General features: G+C 44.9%; 1 protein-coding gene across 1 annotated transcript in view; it reads left to right on the top strand.

Annotated features, from left to right (window-relative positions):
• The window catches only part of LOC120916521 (galactoside alpha-(1,2)-fucosyltransferase 2-like), a 28,229-nt gene extending 15,738 nt beyond the window's left edge, over positions 1 to 12,491 (top strand). The window contains exon 2 of the mRNA XM_040327536.1: positions 11,207 to 12,491. Within this exon, the coding sequence (XP_040183470.1) occupies positions 11,207 to 12,297 (1,091 nt within the window). The 3' untranslated portion in view covers positions 12,298 to 12,491. The remainder of the gene's footprint in view (positions 1 to 11,206) is intronic.
• The last annotated feature ends 583 nt before the right edge of the window (positions 12,492 to 13,074 follow it).

The raw sequence follows: 13,074 nt of genomic DNA, 5'->3' as shown, positions 1-13,074 counted from the left end.
TTAAGGGGGCAGACCCGTCATTCAGTACATGTAGGCGTTTGCACACATACTGCTCCACCATGTTGGTGAAATGCTGCCTTCTGCTAAAACGTTCAATATCAGCTGGTGGTGCTGGTTGTTGTGGCGTGCTGACAAAGCTTTTCTACATTTCGGCCATGCTAACCCTGCCTTCTGAGGTGCTGGCGGTGCCCCGGCTGCGTTAGCGACCTCTTCCTCCTCCTCTGCCTTCGCCTTGTGCTTTCACTGTGCCCCCGCTGTTGGGTGGGAATTGCACCAGCAGCGCGTCTACCAGCGTGTGCTTGTACTCGCGCATCTTGCGATCACGCTCCAGTGAGGGAATTAAGGACAGTACATTGTCCTTGTAACGGGGATCCAGCAGCGTGGTCACCCAGTAATCAGCACAAGTTAAAATGTGGGCAACGCGGCGGTCGTTGCAGAGACACTGCAGCATGTAATCGCTCATGTGTGCCAGGCTGCCCAGAGGCAACGAAAAGCTGTCCTCTGTGGGAGGTGTATCGTCTGTGTCCTCTGTATCCCCCCAGCCACGCACCAGTGATGGCCATGAGCTGGTCTGTGTGCCACCCTGCTGTGAACATGGTTCCTCCTCCTCCTCATCCTCCACCTCAACATCCTCCAGAACTATGCCCTTGCTGGACAATTGTGTACCTGGCGTTTGTTGGTGCAGGAACCCACCCTCGGAGCCACTTGTGAATGACTGCCCTGAAAGCCTTGGAAATGATCCCAATTCCTTCTCCTCCTCCTGTGCCACATCCTCTTCCATCATCGCCCGAAGCGTTTTTTCAAGGAGGCATAGAACTGGGAAAGTAACGCTGAGAACGGCGTCATCGGCACTGGCCATGTTGGTGGAGTACTCGAAACAGCGCAACAAGGCACACAGGTCTCGCATGGAGGCCCAGTTATTGGTGGTGAAGTGGTTCTGTTCCGCAGAGCGACTCACGTGTGTGTGCTGCAGCTGAAACTCCACTATCGCCTGCTGCTGCTCGCACAGTCTGGCCAGCATGTGCAAGGTGGAGTTCCACCTTGTGGGCACGTCACATATGAGGCGGTGAGCGGGAAGGCCGAAGTTACGCTGCAGCGCTGACAGGCGAGCAGCAGCAGGGTGAGACGGCCCGCACTTTCTGCAGCAGCTGTGGCATATCGGGGTAAGTTTTAAGGAATCTCTGCACCACCAAATTCAGCACATGCACCAGGCAAGGGATGTGCGTCAAACCGGCTAGGCCCAGAGCTGCTATGAGATTTCGCCCATTATCGCACACCACCAGGCCCGGCTTGAGGCTCACTGCCGCCAACCACTCATCTGTCTGTTGTTCCATGTCCCTCCACAACTCCTGCGTGGTGTGGGGTTTTTCCCCCAAACAGGAAAGTTTTAAAACTGCTGTCGTTTACCCATGGCTGTGCTGAAGTTGGTGTTGAATGTGTTATGCTGACCGGATGAGGAGGCGGTAGAGGATGAGGAAGCGGAGTAGGAGGAGTTAGCAACAGGAGGCAAACTGAAGCGCCCTGCAATCCTTGGTGGTGGAAGGACATGCACCAAACTGCTATCTGCCTCAGGCCCAGCCGCCACTGCATTTACCCAGTGTGCTGTTAGGGAGATATAACGTCCCTGACCGTGCTTACTGGTCCACGTATCCGTAGTTGGGTGGACCTTGCCACAGATGGCGTTGCGCAGTGCACACTTGATTTTGTCCCCCACTTGGTTGTGTAGGGAAGGGATGGCTCACCTGGAAAAGTAGTGGCGGCTGGGCACAACGTACTGTGGGACAGCCAATGCCATCAGGCTATTAAAACTCTGCGTCTCCACCAGATGGAATGACAGCATTTCAAAGGCCAGGAATTTTGAAATGCTGGCATTCAGGGCCAGGGATCGCGGGTGGGTAGAGGGGTACTTCCTCTTACGCTCCAGTGTTTGGGAGATAGAGAGCTGAACGCTTCCATGAGACATTGTGGAGATGTTTGGTGACCCAGGTGGTAGTGTTGCTTGCAGATCCTCTGTTTGCGGGGTGGCAGGTGCCACTGTCACTACAGAGGTGGATGAAGAGGCCGAGACTGAAGCAGAAGAGGAAGCAGGAGCCAGAGACCTTTTTTGGTTTTTGAGGTGTCCACTCCACTGCAGCTCGTGCTTTGCACTTAGATGCCTGGTCATGCAGGTTGTGCTCAGGTTGAGAACATTTATGCCTCGCTTCAGGCTCTGATTGCACAGCGTGCAAACCACTTGTGTCTTGTCATCAGCACATTGTGTGAAGAACTGCTACGCTGGGGAACTCCTTAGACCTGGCTTTGGTGTGCTTGGTCCCTTGCTGCGTTGGGCAGTAGCAGGCGTACTGTCTAGGGGACGGACGCTCCGCTTTTGCACCCTGCTCCCTCTTCTGCTGTGCTGGTGGCTCTGTGCGACCACCGCCTCTTCCTCCGAACTACACAGGTCACCTGCATAACGTTGATTCCATGTGGGGTCGAGGACCTCATCGTCTTTCACATCATCTTCCACCCAGTCTTCCCCACTGCCCTCCTTGTCGGTCTGCACAATTGCGAAAGCAGCAGCAGTTGGCAACTGTGTTTCTTCATCATCCGAGACATGCTGTGATGGTCCCCCCATGTACTCATCTTGAAACATAAGTGGTTGGGCACTAAATCTCTTCCACTTCTGGGGCAGGGCTAGGTGGATGGCCCTGGGAAACCATGCTAACAGAGTCATCAAAAAGCAGAAGAGACTGCTGCATGATTTGGGGCTCAGACTGCTTGGCTGATTTGCAAGGGGGTGAGGTGAAAGACTGATGGACATCGGCTGCAGGTGCCAACTCTGATCTTTAAGCACAAAACTGGTTGGGAGACAATGTGAAGGAACTTGAGGCACTGTCAGCAACCCAATCTACTACCGCCTGTTCTGCTCCTGGCCTCAACATTCGTAGAGCCGGATTAGGCCCGACCAAAAATACCGCTGCAGGCGGAACAGAATGCCACGGATGCGGAGGTCGATTATATTAGGGATCCCAATCCTGTCACCCATAAGATTTGGAGAGAGAGCATGCGGCAGCTAGATCTGGTACTTGTGGAAAAAACACAGAAGAAATTACTTTATAAAGCCCAACGTATTTTTGAATTTGGGGATAAGAACCGTAGACTGTTGGCATATTTGGCCCATTCGCATCAGGCACCTACCTCTATCCCTCGTATATATGATGCCCAGCGGCGACTTTGTGTGTCACAAACGGATATATCCCAGGCCTTTGTAGATTTTTATTCTGATCTATATGCTTCCAGGGTAGATTATGATGAGGAGGCAGTCCGGAACTACCTAGTCCCAATACCCCTCCGGGAGCTGTCAAGGGGGGGGGGGCGGAGGAGTTAGACCTCCCTCTTACAACAGAGGAGGTTATGTCAGCAATAAGGTCCCTCACTCCAAACAAGACCCCGGGTATGGATGGGTTCACAGTTGAATAGTACGCCACATATGAGGAAAGCTTGGCTCCCCAATTACTCAAAATGTATTTGGATGCTTATGGAGGGGGAAGGCTCCCCGAGTCTTTGAGGGAAGCACTTATAGTTCTGATCCCCAAGCCGCACAAGGACCATGATTTCTGCGAATCTTAGACCAATATCCCTAATTAATGTGGACGCAAAAATCCTAGCTAAATTACTTGCCAAACGCCTAAACAAAGTGATTGCCTCAATTATGCATCCGGACCAAACAGGGTTTATACCCGAAAGATCGACGGCTATAAATTTGCGGTGACTATTTACTATCCTACAATCCGAGGGACCCACTCCGGATACTCGGGTGGTCCTCTCCCTGGATACGCATAAAGCTTTTGATTCTATTGAATGGCCCTATCTCATGGCGGTCCTTGGGCGGCTGGGGTTCGGCCCTAGATTCAAGGGGTGCATGATCAATGAGCACGAGGAAAAAACTTCCCTCTACGCTGATGACATGCTCCTGTATTTGCCGAGGTGGGGGGATCGCTGACCTCAGCCTTGGACAAAATTGCTATATTTGGTAACTTCTCAGGATTCAAAGTCAACTGGGATAAATCCATTATTTTCCCTTTCAAATTCTGCCTGTGCCCTGGATCTGCCCCCGGGGGCCCCCCTGAAAGTGGTCTCTAAATTTCGATACTTGGGGGTTGAGGTTCAGCTCCCAATCAGTACCTATGTAGTTAACAACCTAACACCTATGAAGGTGAGATTGAGGGACAGTCTGCAGACATGGGCAAAACTACCACTAGGCCTCCTTGGAAGGATTAATATATTCAAAATGGTTTATTTGCCCAGGTTTTTGTACCTGTTGTGGCACGCACCGGTTTATATCCCTAAGAGATGGTTTACAGGCATTAATCAAATGCTCTCTGCATTTCTTTGGGGACCTAAGCCTGCTAGGGTGTCCCTGGACACACTCTATTTGCCGGTCAGGATGGGAGGTTTGGCACTACCGAACCTGCAGTATTACTATTTGGCAGCCCAATTGACACATGTGCATTGGTGGGGCTTTCCAAATCTGGACATTGCATCGGTGGCAACCCAAGCGGCACAGATGGGATCATATGAAGGATTGCTCAATGTGTTGTATAGGAATGGACCCTACCCTGGTCAGGGGGCAGGGCTGTTGAAATTGTCCTATAAGATATTCCACATCTGTAATGCCAGGGGGGGTGGGTCCAGATTAACAAATTCTCCTAACGCCCCGCTACGCTAGTGCCTTCGGTAATTTCTGCTAGGGATAAACTGACTCATTTTAACTTTCTGCACAGAATATACTTTACTCCCTTGAGATTACATAGAATGGGTAGGGGGACTTCAGCGGAATGCCCTCGCTGCTATGCAGCTGAGGCTGACTTTTTCCATATGGTGTGGCGGTGTCCCAGGGTGGAAGGCTTTTGGAGAGAGATTTTGACATTTCTTGAAAATGAGCTGGACCTCCCAAATATATACTCCCCGGCCAGATGCCTATTGGGGGATCTGGAGGAGGAAGATATATCCAATTCGCAGAAGACGCTACTTAGAATCCTGTTTTTCTATGCTAAAATGGCTCTGGCTCTCAAGTGGCGGAACCCCTCACCTCCGACATTGCAGGGTTGGTTGAAGCTAGTAAATAATACTTTACCGCTGTACAAATTGACCTACATCGCTAGAGGATGTCCTAATAAATTTGAGAAAGTGTGGGCGGAGTGGCTGGAGAAAGTGTCGGGAGAGGTGGAGGTATAATAGAAGCAATATGTAAAGTATGGACTGGGGATATCAGATGATATGTTGGGTGGTGGATAGGTCTTAGATACCGATCCATGATAATTACATAGGGAAGGTCTGGAGGATGTCTTGTTAAAACTGTTTGTTCCTATTTGTATACTTTCATAAAACTGGATGTACATGCTGTACTTGTTTCACACTGTTTTTCGCTGCTAATGTGGCTTGGTTATAATGTGTACTGTAATATACTTATGTGTATTGTTGCTGGTATGTACAATAAAATTTACCCTTTAAAAAAAAAAAATACCGCTGCAGTCTCTGTCGCCTACTCGCACCTGAGGAAGGTGTTTCACTTGTGCGTGTAGCTGGCACAGATCGACCACGTCCTCTCCCTGCAACTGCAAACACTGGAGAAAACACTGCAAAATATATTTTTTTTCCCTAAATGGATGTTTTTTGAATAGCAAAATAGAAGAACAGTATCTAAAGTGTTTATCTCACAAGTACAGATATGGAGAAAACACTGCAAACACTGGAGGAAACATTGCAAAATATATTTGTTTCCCCTAAATGGATGTTTTTTGAATAGCACAATAGGAGAAAAGTATCTAAAGGGTGTATCTCACAGTAAAATATGCAGTGCTGGTGTAATTTGATTTCTGAAGCAGGACTGACTCCTATCTATTTCTCTCCCTAAAAGCAAAACCAGGCAGGAACCTTTCCCTAAAGTATCTAAAGGGTGTATCTCACAGTAACATATGCAGTGCTGGTGTAATTTGATTTCTGAAGCAGGACTGACTCCTATCTATTTCTCTCCCTAAAAGCAAAACCAGGCAGGAACCTTTCCCATAAATATCTAAAGCAGAGTGACTTGCTGTGCTATGTAGATCGCTGAGTAATTTGATTTCTGAAGCAGGACAGACTAATTCCCTCCCTCAGAGCAGCAGCAGCGCCAGCCTTTCCCTACCCTATCTAAAGCAGAGTGACGTGCTGTTCTGTGTGCCTCCAGCTTATATAGAGGCGGGTCACATGCTGCACTGGCCAATCACAGCCATGCCATTAGTAGGCATGGCTGTGATGGCTTCTAGGTCACACAACGAGTTAAACAAATGTTGATTGGCTGCCCTGCAGCGATCCATTACATTGCCGAACACCGAACCCGAACCCAAACTTACAGCAAATTGTTCGGGTTCGGGTACCAAAAATCCAAAAGTCCGGTACGAACCCGAACTTTACAGTTCGGGTTCGCTCAACCCTAATTATCACTATTATTACCATAATTTCTAAGCACAAATATCCCATACCGGGAACCTCCCTTCTATGAATCATTACCTCCTTCTATATTAGATGCCGTCTATGGCTTATTCAACCACTTTGCCCAAACTTTATCATACTTACTAGGGCGACCCCTATTCCTATAAGTATCTCTATACAATTGAAGATTATTATTTATTAATTGTTTCCAATATATAAGCGTAGGAGGATGAGGTTTCTTCCAATATAATGCAATAGATTTTCTTGCATAAAATGATGTTGCATTAATAAATATTCGTTCGGTCTCTATAGAGGTAATATCCTCTACTAAGCCCAGCAGACAGACTGACATTGAAACCAGTAAAGGAGCAGAGGTGATAGAGTTTAATAGATCCACTACCTCCATCCAAAATGTATATATGGACAGGTCCAGAAGATGTGTGTGAAATCCCCTCGAGCTGCTCTGCACCTCCAGCACTTAGAGGAACAAGCAGGATTTATCTTTTGAAGTCTATAAGGCGTGATATATGCTCTGTGTATGAGTTTAAATTAGATAACTCGATCCCTCAGGGAAACCAGAGATCTCAAAGGGAAATTCCACACACAGCTCCAGTCCTCCATACTCAAATCTGGTATATCTCGAATCCACCTGGCTCGAAGACTCTCTAATGGCAGGATAGAGGTTAAATTAAGATGAGAATAAACTCTTGAGGTAGGCTTATCCAGACACTCAGACCTAAGTACTAACTCGAAAGTAGATTTTATCATCGTTAAGATATCCTCTCTTTACGTCTCTAAGATCTTACCTGATTGTGATCAGCTATGGCAGTGATGTGTTCATCCAGCAGCAGAAGCTCAGTCTCTTTTTTTTTAAATCTCCAGCTTTAAGGCTCCCAGCAGCCTCTAGTCTACACCATTCCTTGCTCTGTTACATCAACCAATCACTGTCTCGAAACCCATCCAAGATGGCTGCCCCTGCACTGCAGACAATCTATAGCTGAGCATTGTAAAGAGGTCTCATTAAAGATGGCTGCTGCACTTCTGCATTAATGAATATTCTGTTGAAGCCTGTCCACACTGCAGAAGGATGTTACAGCAGCAACAAAGAAAGAGGTTTTTACAATCCAGGTTACATTTTTATTAACTGGTTCTGCAAATCTCTATTACAGAACCTGTCTGTACACTACACATATCCTTTATCAACCCGTTCATGCTGTCTTCTTCCGAGGTGCCACATATATGTGCACTGGCATTTGTGCTGGCAACGTGTGCTGTAACATGCTCAGCCCAGCATGAAGACTAAGCTGTTGGTCTCCTACTAACAATCAGGAAATGGGAGTCCCTGCTAATGATCACATGGTTATTGTGATTGCCTGATTTTTTTGTCACATGGATCAATGAGTAAAACCTGTGGGGGATCAGGAAAGTTTTTGTTCCTCAGTTGAAGCAGATTGTTTTTTATTTATTTATTTTTTGCTTTTCCTGGATAAACTGTTGGTATAGGATTGTGTATATGTAGGTTTTCTATTTGTTTGTTAATTTTTCTAATTATGTTTTAGGTACACACTTTTGTTTCTCTGGGTACAAACAACAAATATACATGTAGCGCCCTGCTCCTGTTAAGTAGGCGCTATTTTGTAAATTTAGTGAACTGATCAGTAGTTTAGCTCAGAATTTCATGCCAAATGATGGGTCTCTGTTCCAGCTCAGCTGTGTTGCGCATCTTCTACCTGACTGCTGAGGTCCTTGTTGAAATTGCAATGGGCTGGGTGTATTGGGTGCCTCTTGCCCAGAAACAGCTCAGTGGCATGGTTCCCGCCGCTGTGCATTCTGGGGAGGGGTACTTAAGGGCAGACGCCGTTCTGGCGGGGTTCTTCTGATCCTGACCTGGTGACCCTCCTGGCCTCAGGGATTTATTAGCAACCTTTTTGGTCTCGGGGCCTGCTGGCCCGAGGCTCCGCTACTGAAAGTAGGCCCAGAAGTTTCTGAGGGACCTACTGGTCCAGGAATGGTCCTGTGCTGTCTTCACTGCAGGAAGGAGCTGAATAATTGATGATTCAATTAGAGGATGCGTCCTGACCCAAGTACCTCACAGTGCGGCCGGCTCAGCTGAAAGATCCTAGCACCGCGAGCTGTGTAATCTTTCTTGGAACTTTACAAAGTGTTTGTGTAGTTACATGATCCTGTGGCAGAGGACCGTGTAACGACTCGTCAGTAGATACTAATATGGAGGAGAGGTCTTTCTTATGTAATACAGCTATACAGTTTATATAGACTACGCCCCCACTGCTTTTTTTTGGGGGATGCATAATACATAAGTAATTTTTCCTGCAGCTGCTATAGTTGGGTTTTTAATAATTGGCCAATTATGGTTTTACAAGTTAGACAGTATTTTATTTTTTATGTTCTAGGTTATTCAATAAAGCATTATTTTTACTTTAATGCTTACATCTGTCAAGTGATTTGCTGGGTCTCCCACATATATAGTTTATCTAGGAATACAGTACAGATTTTAATACACTGTGGTTGAGCTTTAGTCTAGTTTTTCATTTCTGTTTATTTTTTCCAATATGCAGAGAACTGAAATGGTTGTTCTTTACCCTGTTCCCACCTGGCCTATAGCAAAATAATGGCCGGGCGGAAGGTTCGTTGATACGGGTGGACGTTATATGACTCCCACCCAGATCGAGCCTCGTAGGTAGCTGTGGGGCTAGCCAATGACTGATCAGTGTACCGTCTCACTGTCGGTACCATGTGATCACTGTGATCAATCACAGCAGATAACATGACAATTGTAAACAATGGATGACTTCCTTTCATGCCATCCATTGTGTACAATTGTGTTGCTAGCTGTGATTGGTCACAGTGATCACATGGTACAGATGGGGACAATCACAGACCATCTGTCTAAACACAGCTAATCACAACAAAACACACTGAATGAATGAGTTTAATTCAGTAAAATTGGTTGCTTATACCAGTGGAATTCACTGGTATAAACAACTATAATGTGTAAAAACAAAAAAAATAATGATCACTTCCCCAGTAGCACTGTATTGCTCTGGCCACAGTGTGTATAAAGAATGCATAAAGAAAATACAATTGAAAAAAAAAATATATATATATATATATATATATATATATATATATATATATATATATTTTATTTATTTATTTTTTAATTATTTGTTTTACATACTGTCATCAGTCAGTGTCACTGATCACTGCCTTGCCCTTATATGATCACACTGTACTGCATTGGTGACAGTATGCAAAAAAATTAAATGTGACATTTTTTTATTTTTTTATTTCTTCATTCTTCAACAAACTCGCCATGTCTCTTACTAAATTACCGTGAGTATCTCCTAAATTTGCACGGTTTAGGAAATATTCACACTGCATGCAGCCAGTGATGTCACTGGCGCATGCGCTCTGAAGGGACACATACCTCCCAACTTTTTGAGATGGGAAGGAGGAACACCTATTAGCAAAAGTATGTAGGCATAGGTCACACCCCCTGCCATGCCCCCTTTAAGAAGAATTATACAATAAAAATATTAGTCAATGCTTTTTTTTACAATTTAGGATTTCGATGTGTGAAACACTTTTTGAAAGATAAATAGTGCATTTTATATACAACTATATAGATCAGACCAAAATGAGGGACAAATGAGGAGGAAAGGACAGAGGAACTTTCTTCCAAATCAGGGACAGTCCCTCGAAATCAGGGACAGTTGGGAGCTATGAGGGACGACTTACCTATGCTGTCCCTTCAGAGCTCTGTGCCGCGGTCAATGACTCCCGCGCGCATGCGTGGGAGTGACATCATCACGGCGTGGCCTATCAGACAGCCAGAGCATGCAAACCCAGAAGGAAGACCGTGTGACGATGGAAGCCCTGTCAGCTGGACAGAGCGCCACTAGAGGGCTTTGTTCTAAGGTAGGTATTTCATATGTGCTAGTTTACTACTGCTCTAAAATCGATTTTTTGTAGTTCATTAAAGGACAAAAGTCCTACCTCCCTTGTGCTTTTGATCTACACCTAGTTCAGCTTTTCTACAAAACTGAAGCATGCTGTTAGTGGGAGAAGTTATACCTGGATAGTCAATTGTTATTTTGGTTGCCAATGTACAAATCTTCATGTAGTCTGCAGTATAGCCAAGTTATCCCTGAATATCTAAATTACATGTCCCTTAACAAATTCCAAGAAACATATTTTACAGTAAGTACAAAAACTCTGCTTTTCCCATGCCCCTGTTAGTATTAAAAGCACCTTTCATGTTTAATTTACAATACATTATTAGTATTTCATCAGTTTGGTTTTCTGCCTATTGACAATTCTTTTAGGGTAACAATGCTTGCTAACTGCATTACAAAGCAGCAGGGGCATTGTCAACCTTGACACAGCATACCTGTAGTTTCTGCACACTGTCACCTCCTGCCACTGTTATACTAGGTAGCCCAGCATAGGACACAGCAATGATGTTACAGGCTTTCCAGCTCCCCATAGCCTTGTCGAGTACTGTATACACATGACCAATATTTAAACTCCTGAAAAGCTTTTTAGTCTTCTATTATACATCTCATTCTTGATAGACGGGTATAGAGTGCCTTGTTAATTGAATTTACATGTACGGTACTTTAAATTGGGTTAGCTATCATACTTGTCTGCAGACTTTGCCTTTCACATGTATAATTTGTTTTTGTTTTTATTGTTTTTTGTTAATGTGTACTTTTTCTTAATTTGTCTCCAGCTAAGTCCCCTAGCAAAATGAACAAATTTCTCTTCTGGATCATAGGAGTTACTGTTGTTTTCCTTGTCATTATGAAGTTTTCCTGCATATTTACAAGCAACATGAACATCAATGTGTTTATGGACATTATGAAACAAAGCAAGCCACTTTCTACAAAAGAAGAACTGCCCACTAACGAGACAATAGTTGTGGAGAAACCAAAATCGTTGACTGGTATGTGGACTGTCAATGCAATTGGTCGCCTGGGTAATTTAATGGGAGAGTATGCTTCACTTTACTCTCTTGCTAGGATGAATGGCCGACAAGCATACATCTTGCCAGAGATGCACAATCAATTAGCAAGGCTGTTTAAGATAAAATTGCCAGTGCTTCACCGGGATGTAGCTAACCGCGTTAAATGGAGGAATTACGGACTTCATGACTGGATGTCTGATGAATACCGACATATTGAAGGAGAATATGTTCATCTTGGTGGCTACCCATGTTCCTTTACATTTTACCACCACATAAAAGATGAAATTTTCAGAGAATTTACATTCCATGACTTCATTAAAGAAGAATCCTATGCATATCTGAACAATGCGCGTGGTGACAGGAAAAATGTCACTTTTGTAGGTATACATGTCCGTCGAGGAGACTATGTGCATGTTATGCCCAACACATGGAAAGGGGTGGTTGCTGACAAAGGATATTTGCAAAAAGCCATGGATTATTTTAGAAAAAAGTATGAAAACCCACTGTTTATTGTAACCAGTAACGGGATGGACTGGTGTAAGGAGAACATTAATAATTCACTGGGAGATGTTCACTTTGCTGGAGATGGTCAAGAGGGATCCCCAGGACGGGACTTTGCCCTCTTGGCACATTGTAACCACACCATCATGACTATAGGGACCTTTGGTGTTTGGGTGGGCTACTTAGTAGGTGGTGAAACCATCTATTTAACAAACTACACTCTGCCCGACTCTCCTTTTCTTAAACTTTTCAAGTATGAAGCTGCTTTCCTTCCAGAATGGATTGGGATTCCTGCAGACCTCTCTCCACTTTTGAAAAAGAAAGACCTTAACATCAGTTTAGGAATTGGCGTTTAACTCAATACCAAGAGTATTTGGGAATTGCATCTCTTTTGGAAAAGCAGTTGTGTTTTATACAATATAAAAAAAGGAATGCGAATTGTATTAATTATTGTAATACCATCTGGTAAGACAATACAATAATTTTAATACACTGTTATGTACCAGATATATGAACATCAGAGGATGATAATGGTCAGAGAAATCACTCAGCGCAACCAATAACTTTTTTTCTCCCAATATAGTGTGCAGAATGAAAATGAACACTTGACTCTTTGCTAAAAACATTGGGCCAGATCCACAGACGAAGTACGCCGGCGTATCTACTGATACACCGGCGTACTTTCAAATTTCCCGTGTCGTATCTTTAGTTTGAATCCTCAAACCAAGATACGACGGCTTCTGGGTTCGATCCGACAGGCGTACGGCTTCGTATGCCTTCGGATCGTAGGTGCAATACTTTGCGCCCGCTGGGTGGAGTTTGCGTCGTTTTCCGCGTCGGGTATGCAAATTAGCGAATTACGACGATCCAGGAACGTACGCGCGGTCGTCGCATTTTCTAACGTCATCTGTAGTTGGCTTTTTCCGGCATATAGCTAAAGCTGGTATTTTGCGGCGTATAGATAGACTTGCCATGTCAAGTATGGCCGTCGTTCCCGCATCGAAATTCGAATTTTTTTTTTTTTTGCGTAAGTCGTCTGTGAATAGGAATGGACGTAACTCACGTCTAAGTTAAAAAAAATGACGTCCTAGCGACGTCATTTAGCGCAATGCACGTTGGGAAATTTCAAGGAC

This window comes from Rana temporaria, chromosome 10, assembly GCF_905171775.1.
Source record: "Rana temporaria chromosome 10, aRanTem1.1, whole genome shotgun sequence".
Lineage (NCBI taxonomy): Eukaryota > Metazoa > Chordata > Amphibia > Anura > Ranidae > Rana > Rana temporaria.
This window is presented reverse-complemented; position numbering and strand designations above follow the sequence as displayed.